The sequence below is a fragment of the Myripristis murdjan genome, chromosome 6 (genome assembly GCF_902150065.1).
Source record: "Myripristis murdjan chromosome 6, fMyrMur1.1, whole genome shotgun sequence".
Taxonomy (NCBI): domain Eukaryota; kingdom Metazoa; phylum Chordata; class Actinopteri; order Holocentriformes; family Holocentridae; genus Myripristis; species Myripristis murdjan.
The window spans coordinates 35,294,438-35,310,579 of NC_043985.1; the positions used below are offsets into that span (position 1 = coordinate 35,294,438).

General features: G+C 44.0%; 1 protein-coding gene across 1 annotated transcript in view; it reads left to right on the forward strand.

Annotated features, from left to right (window-relative positions):
• lamb1a (laminin, beta 1a) overlaps nucleotides 1-16,142 on the forward strand; it is a 42,330-nt gene that overhangs the window by 6,952 nt on the left and 19,236 nt on the right. Inside the window, exons 7-21 of the mRNA XM_030053663.1 lie at nucleotides 510-712; nucleotides 1,762-1,882; nucleotides 2,109-2,297; nucleotides 3,306-3,482; nucleotides 3,813-3,925; nucleotides 4,264-4,343; nucleotides 4,811-4,946; nucleotides 5,174-5,332; nucleotides 6,113-6,240; nucleotides 6,346-6,466; nucleotides 7,064-7,265; nucleotides 12,109-12,252; nucleotides 12,643-12,874; nucleotides 13,199-13,359; nucleotides 14,113-14,337. Coding sequence (XP_029909523.1) covers nucleotides 510-712; nucleotides 1,762-1,882; nucleotides 2,109-2,297; nucleotides 3,306-3,482; nucleotides 3,813-3,925; nucleotides 4,264-4,343; nucleotides 4,811-4,946; nucleotides 5,174-5,332; nucleotides 6,113-6,240; nucleotides 6,346-6,466; nucleotides 7,064-7,265; nucleotides 12,109-12,252; nucleotides 12,643-12,874; nucleotides 13,199-13,359; nucleotides 14,113-14,337 — 2,391 coding nt within the window. The remainder of the gene's footprint in view (nucleotides 1-509; nucleotides 713-1,761; nucleotides 1,883-2,108; nucleotides 2,298-3,305; nucleotides 3,483-3,812; nucleotides 3,926-4,263; nucleotides 4,344-4,810; nucleotides 4,947-5,173; nucleotides 5,333-6,112; nucleotides 6,241-6,345; nucleotides 6,467-7,063; nucleotides 7,266-12,108; nucleotides 12,253-12,642; nucleotides 12,875-13,198; nucleotides 13,360-14,112; nucleotides 14,338-16,142) is intronic.

Here is a 16,142-nt window from a genome sequence, read left to right on the forward strand (position 1 = left end):
CTAACCAACCCATCCTTAACCCTAACCCTAACCAACCCATCCCTAACCCTAACCCTAACCAACCCATCCTTAACCCTAGCCCTAACCAACCCATCCCTAACCCTAACTAACCCTAACCCTAACCAACCCATCCCTAACCCTAACCCTAACCAACCCATCCTTAACCCTAGCCCTAACCAACCCATCCCTAACCCTAACTAACCCTAACCCTAACCAACCCATCCCTAACCCTAACCCTAACCAACCCATCCTTAACCCTAACCCTAACCAACCCATCCCTAACCCTAACCAACCATAAGGACATTAGTGTGAGATCTTCAATATTTCATGAACAAACCAAGAAATGTGAAAACGGTTTGAGATTCCGGCTACACAGCAGAACCACGACGAGACGGTCGAGCAAAATATGCAAATGAGATTGAACTGTAGATCTGCTGTCCACACGATCAGCTGATCAGTCAGCCTGATGCTGTGTGTGTGTGTGTGTGTGTGTGTGTGTGTGTGTGCAGACCTGCTGAAGATCACCAACCTGCGGGTGAAGTTCACCAAGCTCCACACGCTGGGCGACAACCTGCTGGACTCCAGGATGGAGATCAAGGAGAAGTATTACTACGCCGTGTACGACATGGTGGTGCGGGGGAACTGCTTCTGCTACGGCCACGCCTCCGAGTGCGCGCCCATCCAGGGGGCGGGCGCCGCCGTGGACGGGATGGTGAGCCGCCTCCCACACTTCCTGTAAACTCTGGAAACTTTCCAGCTGCTTCTGTTGGCTGCACCGTGTGTGTGTGTGTGCGTGTGTATGTGTGTTTGCGTGTGTGTGTGTGTGTGTGTGTGTGTGTAAAGCTTAACCCGTGCTTTACTCAGTAACTTAAAACAGGCTCTAACACTTCACACTCTTCATGTCACCCTAACTCTGTTTTTTTTATGTTAACTTGAAATTTTCATGGCAGTAGTATCTGCAGCATTATCCGCAGTATTATCTGTAGGAGTATCTGCAGTATTATCCGCAGTAGTATCCGCAGTAGTATCCGCAGTATTATCCGCAGTATTATCGTGCTTTCAAAATTCAACTCCTGAGCAGTAAGAGAATGCAGAATGAAGTAGTTTCCAGTTTTTACTGCAAAAGCCTGAAATGAATATTTTATATTGTGAGTTCATGTCTTGTCTTGCTGTAAATGTACTATTTCTGTATCTCTTTTTTTTGTTTGTTTTGTTAAAATATTGTTTAGGTACCTTTGGTATGGCATAGTTTAGGATTAGGGTTAGGAATAGGGTTAGGATTAGGGTTTCCTTCAGTTTGTAGTGTTCATTATTGTGTTGCCTAGCAACAGTGCTGCAGTTTGGTGGGTTTCAGTCCCGTCCGGTTTCCTTCTGTTAAAAACATTTTTGCCCAAAGGAGGTCGAGGGTCAGCTGCATGTAATCTAGGAGCACTTCTGAGATCAGCTTGTTTCCATGGCGACACCCAGCCGATAAGCACTTCCTGCTCATCTCTGCAGACAAAATAAACAAAAAGTTTGTTTTCCTTGTTCACATTCTTCACAGATTTTATGCCCTATGTATGTCCTTTTTTATTTATATTTTTAATAATATTTTGATCAGTTAGTGGTAAAAACCGATTGATCAAACCCTAACCTTAACCCGTATACTGAGGCTCCGCCCCCACCTTCCAGCAGGCAAAAAGAAAACAAACAAAACAACAACAAAAAAAAACAGGTGTGAAACATGCTCAGAGCAGATTGAACAGAGACGTGTGTTTTCAGGTTCACGGTCACTGCATGTGCAACCACAACACCAAAGGCCTGAACTGCGAGGCGTGTCAGGACTTCTACCACGACCTGCCGTGGCGTCCGGCGGAGGGACGCAACACCAACGCCTGCAAGAGTGAGAGCTCTTTCACTAATTTCCATCTTCTTTCTTTAACTGGTGATGTAATAAACAGTAATAAGTAATAAGTAATCCATTAATTTGATATTGTGGCCCCTGTTTGGTGTGTGAGGGATTATATTCCATCAACTCCTCTCTGAACACTGACATGGCGTTTACTGACGACTTGGATCGAGTGAAGTAGAGCGGTCACAAATATTTCCTTTTTTATTTCCTTTCCCAGAGTGCAACTGTAACCTTCACTCGGACTCGTGCCACTTCGACGCGGCGGTCTACGTTTCCTCAGGAAACGTGAGCGGCGGCGTCTGTGACGGCTGTCGGCACAACACGACGGGTCACAGCTGTGAGCAGTGCCGGCCGTTCTTCTTCCAGCATCCCGAGCGCGACATCCGGGACCCGAACATCTGCGAACGTGAGGCAGCAGCTCAGATTCATGTTGTTTAGTCTGTTGGAGCTCAGAGGAACCTGGGCCTCTTCTGTCCTGTCCACTTAATAGTTAATGAAGATTAATATTAATGTTAATGTTAATCAAGATGATGATGATTAATTAGTGGGCAAGCTGGAAGCTTGCACACTCATGTTCTTCCTACTATTTCTTTCTTTCTTTCTTTATTATTCTGTACGTTTTTTGGCACATAACTACTTCCACATACTTGGTGCTAAAAATTTCATTCACACTTTAAAAAATTCAGCTTCTTTGTGTGATGTTTGCTTGTACTCAACTTTTTGAAAACTTTAAAACTTTTTGAATTATTAAGCTTTATTTAGACTTTTCTCCCCATAGGAAAGAATGGGACAGCTGCTTCAAAATTCAGCAATATTCAACCATTTGTTGACAACTTTTTTTTTATTGATAATTGTTTTCACTTTTATTTTTATAATGGAACTTAATGGGATGTGGCTTCAAACCCACCCATTTTCACAGTCTTATTCTGCTTTCATAGTTTAGGTTACAGACGTCATTCAAACATAAAATGGTTGAACAGACGTAGTAATTTAAAGGTTTAAAACAACTTTTCAATATCTTTCAAAGTTTTTACAAAATATTTTTTTAGTTTTATGCTTTTTTTCAGACCTCTTCAGATTTTAACATGAGTGTGTATGAGCCAGAATGTTCACACCTAGAGTGCTAACTGTGAGTTTTGAGCAGCTTTAAACTTGTTTTCAGCAGATTTAACCTCACATTTTCAGTGTCTTCCAGCTTGCCCACGCAGTCTGAAAATTCACAACAAAAGAAAGTTTAAAACTAAAAACTTAAAAAAAGTTAAACAATTAAGAAAAATAAAAAGTAATAAATAAATAATAACAGAAAATGACCTGAAAATAAACAAGGTCATTTTTTGGAACCTTTTACTAATTCTGCATCCAGGCATTTAAACACAACAGCTGTATAAAGTGAGGCAACGTGTGTGTTTGGCAGCGTGTGACTGCGACCCGCTCGGCTCGCTGAACGGCGGCGTGTGTGACGGCCGGACCGACGTGCGTGCCGGGCTCATCGCCGGCCAGTGTCGCTGTAAGGAAAACGTGGAGGGCGAGCGCTGCGAGCGCTGCAGGCCGGCGCACTTCGGGCTAAGCAGCCAGCCAATGGGCTGCCAGGGTGAGGACACACATCTACACACACACACACACACACACACACACAAAGAGGCCTGAACCAAGAAAGCTAAAACCAGTTTTATCCAGTTTGAAGCAACAGAATCAAACTGAAGTTCAGCGGGAAGTGAACAGGAAACAGGAAACAGGAAACAGGAAACTGTCTCTGCGGCGCTTCCTCGTGATGCACAGACAAGTTTTGTTTCTGGTTTCGCTCCTGTCCCGTCAGAACGTGACCATTCATAACAGTGACATGCATGATGAGAAACAGTGTTAACAGTGTGTGTGTGTGTGTGTGTGTGTGTGTGTGTGTGTATGTGTGTGTGTACTGCAGCCTGTACCTGCAGCGCTCTGGGAACTGTCCCAGGAGGGAATCCCTGTGACCCCGAGACCGGCAGCTGCTACTGCAAACGACTGGTGACGGGCCGAGACTGCGACCGCTGTCTGGTGAATGACACACACACACACACACACGCACACACGCACGCACACACACACAGACACACACAGTGGTTCAGGTGTGTGTGGTGGCTTGCCCTCCTTGGGGACTTTAGGATGATGTCCAGGTGCATCAGGAGGCCAGGTGAATATACCTTCAGGTAGCTGCCCTTCGTCAGCCAGGTGGACTTAAACGCCACCGCGTCGCCCTGTGGGGGAGGGGGCAAAATCCTATAAAACATCCATTCACAGCCTGACAGCTAGGCTGATAATGGTGTGTGTGTGTGTGTGTGTGTGTGTGTGTGTGTGTGTGTGTGTATGTGTGTGTGTGTGTGTGAACACCACAGCCTCAGCACTGGGGGCTCAGTAACGACATGGACGGCTGCAGACCATGTGACTGCGACCTGGGCGGAGCCGTCCACAACAAGTGAGTTCACACTTCCTGTTGACTGAAGTGTCTTTAGATGAAAATGAATATAGTACACAGACAGTGCCTGTTTTATCTTTGATACCATTTAAAGAGAAGCAAAATGAAGTGAAAGTCATCATCATCGTCGTCGTCTTCATCATCATTACCGTCATTTAAACCTCAGATTAACATCGAGAAAGTGAGCAGGACAACAAAGCAAAATTTCAAGAAAAAAAACAAACAAACTTGGAGTCAAAGCAAACAACAGGTTTTATACAATTTCATGCTTTAGCACCATCTAGCATTTTTTCTGTGTCTGGATACAAACTCGAGTATAGCAGTTATGAAATAAATAATGTTTCATTTCAGTTAGGAAATGTTATGTTTCTTAGTTAATTATTCCTTGTTTGGGTTTCTGGTGCAGATTCTACCCTAACCCTGTGTCTTCTGTCTGTCCTGTCTTTGACCTTCTCGCGTCCTTCCAGCTGCTCCCAGGAGACGGGCCAGTGTGTTTGCAGGGATCACATGTTTGGCCGTCGCTGCGACCAGGTGGAGTCTGGCTTCTACTTCATCGCTCTGGATCACTACACCTACGAGGCTGAGAACGCCAACTTTGGACCTGTGAGTTGCCACAGAAAAATATTTTTGACTTTCAAATTGAAGAAATACTGTCTATGCTCATCTAAACTTCCTGGCAGCCGTTGTTTTTGTGGCTAACTACAAAACGTATGAAGCAAATGCTCAAAATTAGCTCCAAGTACTAGGTTTTAGTTTATTTTTTCTCCCTCCCCACCACTGTAACTCTCACCATCCTGTCCCACTTCCTCATCCTCATTCCTCTATTTCAGGGTGTGACTGTGGTGCCAAGACCTCATCCTCTGGACCGCAGCCCTACCTGGACAGGTATCGGGCTGGTCAACGTCCCCGAAGGAGCTTTTCTTGAGTTTTCTGTTGACAACATCCCCCACTCCATGGAGTATGATGTGCTGATACGCTACGAGCCGCAGGTGGGAAGCAGCTCAGCTTCACTGACTCTTTTCAGTCAGAAGGAAGTCAGGAGCACCGTGAAGATGCTTTGGCTTTAATAATGAAGCACAGTTTATATTTTTACTTGTTCGTAACAAAACTGGTCAGTCTATTTAAAGATTTCAGTAGAAATGTTTAAGCGTGAACGTTGAAGTGGCGGGGAACAGACCTGAAGCTTCTCACATATGATGCAGTTCCTCTTGGTGTGTTTCCTGTCGCCTGCATGGTTTCATCACAGGTGTGTCTCAGGTGTGCCCTTTGCAATTTCATTATAAATTATTTCAGTTTGACCAGACAAACTCTTTTTCTACCTGAAGCCAAATTAAATTTTTGTCTAGTTGACATGGAAGTGTTAGTTTCACCTTCCTCCATCCTGGTCGTCCCCACCTCAAATTTCTCAGTCATGTTGATGATGTCATCAGCCCACTACCTTGTTTCTAGACTCTTCTGTTTCCTGCTGTCGTCCTCCATTGACATTGTTGTTTTTGTTGCTATTCTTGTTTGTTGTTTTTGTCTTTTTTTGTTGTGTAATCCTGTTTTGTGGCTGCTAGCTTCACCTTGACAGTCATGGCCATGGCCTTAAGACACGCCCCCAGGAAATGGATCTCTGAGGAGAGAATTTCAGAACAATGGGCGACCTGAGCAAACAGACTGATGAGGCAGAAAAAAGTCCTGTTGGTTGCTATTTTCATGTGAGGATGTTTATATTGCAGCTTTAAGGCATTGGGGATGTTAACTTGTGTTTTTTGTGTGTTGAGCAGCTGCCCGAGCAGTGGGAGGAGGTGCTGATGACGGTGATGCGACCTGGACCAATCACAGCCGACAGCCGCTGTGCCAACACCATGCCGGACGACGACCACCAGATGGTGTCGCTCCACCCCGGCTCCCGGTAAACACACTGCTCTGTGTGTGTCACTGTAGTGAACACAGTGTGTGTGTTATCTGATGTGGTTACAGTGTGTGTGTGTGTGTGTGTGTGTGTTCCTCTCCACAGCTATGTGGTTCTTCCCAGGCCAGTGTGTTTTGAAACGGGTCTGAACTACACCGTCCGCCTCAGCCTCCCGCTGTACTCCACCCTCAGCGACGTCCAGTCTCCGTACACACTCATCGACTCGGTGAGGAGACCACCTCCAAAAAAAAACAAAAACAAAAAAAAAAAAAAAACAACCCTGATCTCTCTGTCTCTGTAAACACTGATCAACCTTCACAACACCTGAAGCAGAGGCTGGGAACTCAACAGAATAACGTTTATATCGGTGTTATTTATGTAATTTAAAAATATATATATATTATTTAAATAAAGTGTATTAATCCTGTGTATCTGTTCCTAGAATCCTGCTGGTGGATTTAAAGATGAAAATTATAACTTGAAGCATTACAACCTTTGGCAGCATTTTTCCTGAAGCCTAGAAATACTACAGTCTTCTGTCCATATAGTGAACAAACGATAAAGTGCATGTCAGGACAAATATCAGGAAACTGAGACAGAACATCTGTATATGGATTTTGAGAAGAAAACAAATTATACTGGAAAAAAAAAGTTTGTTGAATTTTGCAGTTTCCATGTCAGCATTCTAGTTTGATGCATAATTTTCATTCAGAAAGACTTGTAGGAAAAGCTGGCTTCTGTCAGTGACAGCATTAGCTTCCTCATCAGCAAAGCTAAAGCTAAATAAAGGGCACTAACAAACCTTTCTGGCCGTCCTGAGCAGATCGTCTTGATGCCTCACTGTAAGAACCTGGAGATCTTCACCGGTTCCGAAGGCGGAGACTCCGTCACCAGCAGCGCCTGGGAGACGTTCCAGCGATATCGCTGCCTGGAGAACAGCCAGAGCGTGGTGAAGACACCCATGACTGACATCTGCCGCAACTTCATCTTCAGCGTGTCAGCGCTGCTACACCAGGGAGCCAAAGGTTCATCCACAACATCACACACACACACACACACACACACACACACACACACACACACACACAAAACATGTTTTTTCCTGAAGCTGCAAGTGGGATCTGACTGTCACACAGAGCATATGAAATTTTGGGGTGTGATGTCATCACAGCGTTTTGCGGTGGCAAGGCGCCTTCCTTGAGCTTCATCACCGCAGGTCGGGCAGCTCACTGTTTCTACTGCTCTGTCGTTTTTACTTTACCCAGATTTTCCTCATCAGATTATTGGGCGTTACGAGCACGGAGGACGGAAAGTTTTGCCTCTCTGAGTGCTGCACTGTGTGTACACTGCTGAAATCTGCCTGTGCTAACCATCTTTCTTTTAATCCCTGAACTTGATTATGGAAACTGGATTTGTGTGTCCATGGCAGATCCAGATCAGAGAGTAATCTGATTACTGAAGTGCAGCTAAAGCTTGTTTTGTGGCTGTAAGACGAAAGCAGAAAGAGCTTCTTGTACCTATCTAATCTCTGCAAAGTGTTGCTGTCATTCAGCCGCTTACATTTTCATTCTTTGGATGGACAGAGAGTTGTGTCATTGCCATGAAAATGGACACAGTTGTGTGACTGATTTTGTGCAACTTATTGTAGAGATCAAACAGAATAAAAACAGTGGTTAAAAGATTTGTTGGCTAAAGTTACAGATGAGTTTAAAAAGCGACTGAACAAGCAAGGAAATCTCTTTCAAAGCTCAAAGAACAGCAACCAAAAACACAGTTACCCCCTGGTGAAAATCACAGCAACTCTTTCTTACTTCTGCCTCCTCTCTGCTGTAAAATCAGTTAAAAATGTCCTCCTCTGCCAAATCAAACCCAAAGCTGGCAGCCATTTTTTCTAAGTGGAGACGTGTCCAGGTGGTTCCCATGCACATTATAGCTTGTGCCACAGGCGTCTTCTGACACTTAGTTCCCAAAGTTTCCATGTGTTTCGACATTTTCAGACTTGTCAACATTTTTTACAGCCATAAAACAGCCTTAAAACACTGTATATCTTGAATGTTACCAATTGGATTTTAATAAAAATTTAATGATTAATGTGTCTCATTTTCAAAATAACAGTGAAGAGAGTGAAGTTTCAACTTCAGTTGCAGAGATAAAAATATATCCTCTTTCCACGACTCATCCCAACTTCTAACCTCTGTCTTCCTCTGTTCCTCCACCCGTCCCGTTTGATTCTACCTCACAAACCAGAAAACAAACTTTCAAACATTCTGACTACAGTGGACGTGTTTCGCAAATGACGGCATTTCATTCCAGTGTCGACCTTTCACCTCTGATGTCAGTCAGCTTTTGTGCTTCATCTCCTTCTTGACGTTCTTGTCATTACCTGCCATCTGCAGCCACCTCCTCCTTGGTTTGCACGCAACGGTCCTCAGATATTTCCGACTGATGCCCCAGCCTTCTGTTTGGTCTTGCCTTAGGCTCTTCTGTTTTATTCCTCAAATTTTCCCCTTGACGGAATAGGAGAACATCATTTCCAAGGTGTGGCAATGGAACACAATTCCCTGGAACATACATACTCAGCAAATAGTAACAAAGGCTTTTTTAACCTTTATTTCACCAGGTAAACTGTCCCAGATTGCAAATCTCACTTTGTCTCTTACAACAGAGAAAAAAAATTCTCTTTAGGTAATGACACAAACTAATTCTAAAACAAACAAAGTCAGACAAAGTCTATCGTGTGCTTTAAACTAGCAGCAAAACTTAAAATACAGAGGTCAGGATGTGCATGTCAGTACCTGCAAACCACACAACTCTCTCTTTACAGACACACACACACACACACACACACACACACACAGCAGGCAGGATGTGTTCATGTGTCATTATGTGTAATCAGACTCAGTTATCTTTCCTTAGATGCAATGCATGCTCACACACATAATTAACCACATAGTGATAGACACACACACACACGCACGCACGCACGCACGCACGCACGCACGCACGCACGCACACACACACACACACACACACAAATTCACACACACACGCACGCGCACATACACACACACACACACACACACACACACACACACACACACACACACACACAATGGCTGGTTCAGATCAGGTAAAAGGTCTTTTTGTCTTTTTGCTTGGAGGCTCCTTATGAGCCAGTCCTTGATTTGCACATCTTCTGACACCTGGTGCTCCTGACCTTTGACCTCCTGACCTCTGACCTCCTGACCTCTGACCCTGATGCCCTGAACTCTTTAGTTGGCACTCTTCTCCTGGCTTGACTTTCATCAGGTTCTTCTTTTTGTTTCTTCAAAGCGATGTTACACAACAGTCTCCCATTTCTTGACACAGGTCGTTGCATGTGTGTTGAACTCTGCGAGGTCTTTCTGGCTACAGGGATTGGGTAGTAAAGGGCAGATGAGGCAGTGCTCCATGGTGTGGTCTGCTTCTCCACATTCACAGGTGGTTGGTCCAGTCTTGTAGCCCCATTTGTTCAGAGCAACCTTAGATCGTCCTGTTCTCGTTCTCAGGTGGTTCAGAGTTGTTCACTGGGTCCATAGTGCGTCTGAGCCAGGAGGGAGTTCTTCAGCAGGAAATTGCATGTCAACTGGTGGTGGTTCCTTTTAGAGCTTTTGCAACCAGAGTTGGCGTCTGGTTTCTTCCCGGGATGTTGGGCATGGCTGAGCAAGCTTCATCTTGACTTAATTCATTGTGTTGGGGGTCGACGTCCATGAAGATTGTGGCGTTTGTCTGTTGTGGCTTTTGTCATCTCAACTTTGCTTGTGACTTCCCATCTGATGTTGGAAAGGGCAATACCAGCAAGGAGGTGTGAGCTTTTTGTGTTGGTGCGTTTCAGGCATCCAGTGATCAGGTGGCAGGTGTTGTTCAGTGCCGGGTCTAATTTCTTAGCGTGAGCTGATCTCTCCCAGACAGGGCAGGCGTATTCTACGGATGAATAGCACAGGGCTAGTGAAGTTGGTCTTATGGTGGATGCTGTGGCTCCCCATTTTAAGTTAGTCAGTTTCTGTAGGATGTTCTTTTCGGAAATCAACTTTGGATTTGGTGTTGCTGATGTGGTTCTTGTAGGAGACTCTTTGATCCAGGGTGACTCTGAGATAGACTGGGTGGGGGCAGTGCACAAGAGATGTTCCAGACTATTTGATGTTGATGTTGAGAGGTTGGTTCACAGTGTCATACGCTGCAGACAGGTCAACAAAGGCGGGTCCTGTTACGAGTCATCTCTGAAACCCGTCTTCAATGTGTTGAGTGAGATTCAGGAGTTGGGATGTTGTGGATTTGCCGGGTCGGAATCCGGCTTGTTGAGGGATGATAAGTGGTGCAATGACTGGGGAGAGCCTGTTAAGAATCAGGTGCCCAAATAGCTTGTACAGGTGGCATAGCAAGGAGATGGGGCGGAAACTCTTTGCGTGTGCAGGGTCTTCCTCCAGATCTTTGGGATGTTTTTGTCACTACACAGTTGTTCATCAGATCAAGGATCCATTTCCTTGTGACAGGTCCAAAGTGCTTGATCTCTTCTGTGAAGATGTTGTCTAGGCCTATGGCTTTACTGGTCTTAAGGCTGTTAATGCTGGTGTTGAGTTCTTCGAGGGAGAATGGCTCTGTCAATCCGGTGGTTTGAGAGTGCTTTAATCTGTTTACCTTTGGTCTTGGCTGTCTAGGCAACAACTTTTGTTGCCTACAACCTGTTGCAAGTATTGCAACAAGTTCATCATGTTAAAGTGGACTGACAGTGACTATGTTTACATGCACACCATATTCCAATTCGGGTCAATATTCTGGTTAAGGTAATTTTTCAAATAAGGTATATGCGCTGCAGAAACTGGAATATTCCGTTTACATGTTATTTGGCATATTCCCGTGTTTCTGCGTATTCCACGCTCTTATGTAATGCAACACTCAACCTGCAGGGGGCAACAGTAGGTCTATAGGCATCTGGTCTGCCAGAAATACAGAAGAAGAAGAAGCTGTCGCTATTTCTGTGTTTTCTCCCATCGATATACTATATGATATTTAAGTCTTTCATTAGCTGAAGGCAGACTGCAGTCTCCTGACTCTTGCTGCTGTTCGCCCTGCCGTTTTCCCCGCTTGCAGGTAACCATAGCAACAAAGACACCCCAGGATTCATTGTGAATCGAGCATGCGCAGACGTAACTGAATATTCCTGTACGGGGCATTTTCCAATTAAGGTGTTTACATGGCACAATATTCTGGTTGGAACAGGCATGCCAGGGGTCTTATTTGAAATTCTCTCCAACCGGAATATGACCTTAATCTGGTTCGGTGCATGTTTATATGACTCGTGCGCAACTGGAATATTGAGGATATTCCGAATAATACAGGAATATGATGTGCATGTAAACGTGCTCACTGACAAGAAAATAAACTTCATGTGTTGTACATGTAGGAAAAGGTTTTTCCACAGAGTAATTTCTTATTTGGTGGTTTATGAAGTCATCAGTCCTGCTGGAGCCCAAGGACTAAAAGGGGAAGTCAACCTGTACCTCTGAGACTCTGATCAGGAAGATGAAGAGTTTTATATCTGTGGCTCTGGCTTGGATCAACAGTTCTTCTGACAGACAGAGCAACACCTTCTGCAATGTTTTTCTGATAGCAGAAAGGTGAACTGTGCAGTTTCTGCTCCCAAATTAATGTGAATCAACCTCTGAATTGTGACATCATCTTTGTTTACAGTTTGTACCAAAATAATTTACTGAGAACAGAAGAAACTGAAGCCTGGAACACATGAATGAAAGTGTAGAAGCAAAATGTTGAGTGAAGAAAATGAGTTGTTTTCATTTTCTGTCTCCTCTTTTTGACTCCATTTCCCAGCATGCCAGTGTGACCTTCAAGGCTCCCTCAGCACAGTTTGCGACTCGAGCGGCGGGCAGTGCCAATGTCGGCCCAATGTGGTCGGCAGGAACTGCGACAGATGTGCACCTGCCACCTTCCAGTTTGGACCCAATGGCTGCAGACGTATGAAAATAATTGGAATTATTATTTTATATGTAATTTCTATCGCACTTGTCTAAATAAGCTAACATAGTGCTTGTAAAAATGAAAATAACATATATATAATAAGTATTTTGGTAATACTGTGCCTCTTAAAGGGTAGTGAGCATATGGGTATTGATTTGTTCTTGGCTTGACATGAATCCAGTTTGTTTCCATCTCACTTTCTCGTCAGGTTCGGGTCAGTGAGTCTCAGGTTGATGAACAACTTTAATAATATCCCTTAAGTAGCTCTGTTATAAATTACCAAAAGAAGCTTTTACATTGTTGAAATGGTAGATATCTTAAGATGAAGGAATAAAACTGTCTTGTCTCTGTCCCCCTGTGTCTTTCTCCCTCCTCTTCCTCTGTCAGCCTGCGAGTGCAACCCCCAGGGTTCACATAATTCTTTCTGTGATGAGCTGAGTGGGCAGTGTGCCTGCATCTCCGGGGCATACGGCCGGCAGTGCGACCGCTGTCTCCCGGGACATTGGGGCTTCCCGAACTGCCGGCCCTGCAGCTGCAATGGCCACAGCGAGGAGTGTGACGCCCAGACGGGCCGCTGCCTCAGCTGCCGCGAGCACAGCACGGGACACAACTGTGAGAGGTCAGTCTGAACCGGCCGGGGCCCATCTGGATGGGTTTCTGTTTCTGTTGAAGTGCCTGTTTGATTGTTTGTGTTTGTTTGTGTTGTATCATAATCCAAACCTTTTTGACCTGTTATTTGTGTTTACCGTTTGTCACAGATCGAGTGGTTACAGTTGTAATTTCTGTCAGTTTGTCACTGTCAGGTTTACGGTTAAGCCAATCCTGACTCAGTTTGAACTTTGAACTTGTACTCAGTTTGTACTGTTATCATGTCCTGTTGTTTTTTTCATCTCACGCTGAACCAAAACTTTTCAGTTTTTCACTGACCTGTATTGAATCTCAGGTGTGTGGATGGTTACTATGGCGACCCTGTTTTGGGCTCAGGTGATCACTGCCGTCCCTGCATGTGTCCTGACGGGCCAGGCAGTGGCCGGCAGTTCGCTGGAAGCTGCTACCGCGGTCTGGATGCCCAGGTGGTGTGTGTGTGCCGCGCCGGATACAGAGGTGAGCATATGTTTCTGTCCAGACCAGGAGAATACAAACAAGAAAAATCATAATGAAAAAATAATGAAAGAGAAATAGAACACATAAAGAGAGTAAAAGAAACAAATGATTTATCAAGTAGAAGCACATGATTGAACATGAACAGCACAACTTTATGACAAACATGTTAACATGAAAGTGCAACCAACTTTTGAGAAGTTAGCAAGTTGGGTTAGTCCAACAGGAAGTTGCTTTCTGGTACAAGCTCAAGTGCAAACTGCATTACGGTGTCGCAAAATACATTTCATTACAACTTTAACTGACAGATGGAACGTCCATCTCAAACTGGATAGAACCTGCAAAAACCAGGACAAAACTTTTGGATTGGTCAACATGGAACCACAATCAAAGAGACGTTTACTGTGACCTTCTTGTTTAAGTAATTGTGTCTGAACTGTTTCAAATGTTTTTAACCTGTTTTGGTGACTATTGGTGTTTCCATGATAAATATTTCAGTGAATCAAAGTATTAAAATAAACACTGTATTACCAATAAAACCACAAATTAATACACTAGATCCACTGGTTTCTTACACAGAGTCAGGATTACACTCTCAGAGTCAGGATTACAGTCTCTGCCTGTTCAGGAGCATCAACACCTGGAGATTCAGGTGTTGATGAAGACTCTAGATGCGCTCCTTCATTTTTCTCTTCCTCTGTGAATTCTGTTTCTCTCTGTGTATTCATTTGTTTCTCTTTGCCTTTCTACATCCAGGTGCCAGGTGTGATGAATGTTCACCTGGTTACTATGGAAACCCCAGCGTGGTGGGCGGGCAGTGCCAGCCCTGCCAGTGTAGCAGCAACATTGACATGTTGGACCCAGAATCGTGCGATGCCAACACTGGCGAGTGTCTGAAATGCCTTCACCACACAGAGGGGCCGTCCTGCCAACTGTGCAAGCTGGGTTACCATGGCGACGCACTGGCGCAGAACTGTAGGAGTAAGTTTACTGGTATTACTGGTGTAGCACTGTAGTTTAACTGAACTGCACAGTACACTGCCCTGTGAGGTCTGGAAGGTGGAGAAGAGGAATCACTGAGTCGAGAACAGCTTCATCCATGAAAAAGACTTACAGTGCTGTGAAAAAGTATTTGCCCACTTCCTGATTTCTTATTTTTTTGCACATTTGTCCCACTTAAATGTTTCAGATCATCAAACAAATTTTAACATTAGACAAAGATAACCAGAGTAAATACAAAATACAGTTTTTAAATGAAGGGAAAAAAGCTATCCAAACCTACCTGGCCCTATGTGAAAAAGTAATTGCCCCCCTAACCCTAATAAGTGGTTGTGCCACCCTTGGCGGCAACAATTGCAATCAAGTGTTTGTGATAACTGGCAATGAGTCTTTTACATCACTTTGGAGGAATTTTGGCCCACTTTTCTTTACAGAAATGTTTTAATTCAGCCAAATTGGAGGGTTTTCGAGCATGAAAGGCCTGTTTAAGGTCATGCCACAGTATCTCAATTGGATTTAAGTCTGGACTTTGACTAGGCCACTCCAAAACCTTCATTTTTTTTTAAGCCATTCAGAGGTGGACTTGCTGGTGTATTTTGGATCATTGTTCTGCTGCATAACACAAGTGTGCTTGAGTTTGAGGTCATGAACTGATGGCCGGACGTTGTCCTTCAGGATTTTTTGGTAGAGAGCAGAATTCATGGTTCCATCAATTATGGCGAGTCGTCCAGGTCCTGAAGCAGCAAAGCAGCCCCAGACCATCACACTACCACCACCATGTTTGACTGTTGGTATGATGTTCTTTTCATGAAATGCTGTGTTAGTTTTATGCCAGATGTAACAGGATGCACACCTTCCAAAAAGTTCAACCTTTGTCTCATCAGTCCACAGAACATTTTCCCAAAAGTCTTGGGGATCATCAAGATGTTTTTGGCAAATGTGAGATGAGCCTTTGTGTTCTTTTTGGTCAGCAGTGGTTTTTGCCTTGGAACCCAGGGATGCCATTTTTGCCCAGTCTCGTTCTCATTGTTGAATCATGGACACTGACCTTCACTGAGGCAAGTGAGACCTGCAGTTCTTTAGATGTTGTTCTGGCTTCTTTTGTGACCTCTTGGATGAGCCGTCAATGCGCTCTTGGAGTAATTTTGGTAGGCCAGCCACTCCTGGGAAGGTTCACCACTGTTCCAAGTTTTCTCCATTTGTGGATAATGGCTCTCACTGTGGTTCACTGAGTCAAAAAGCCTTAGAAGTGGTTTTGTAACCCTTTCCAGACTGACAGATGTCAATTGCTTTGTTTCTCATCTGTTCCCTGACTTTCTTTAGATTGCAGCATGATGTGTTGTTTCTTGAGATCTTTTATCCTACTTCATTCTTGCATATTCTGACAAATAGGCAAAAAAAAAAAAAAAAAAAAAAAAAATCAGGAAGGGGGCAAATACTTTTTCACAGCACAGTCAAAATAATGATTTATATCCAGATCAAATCTGTTTCTCTTCTGTTGTGGTTTTGTTCAGCAGCTGAAACAGGGTAAGGGTTAGGGCTGGGTGATTATGGCAGAAATCAAAATCATGATTAATTAAACATTTTACCTCGATTACGATTAATGAACGATTATTACCGATTATTACAGCTTTAAATCTTTGCAAACAAAACGGCAATGTCAAACTACAAAAAGCTGCATCTCTTCTAAACAAATATTATTTCAAGTAATATTATTGCTATATTATTATTAGGAGTAGTATATATATGCACTAAAAATAATACAGCATGCCTGCATAGTAAGCAGG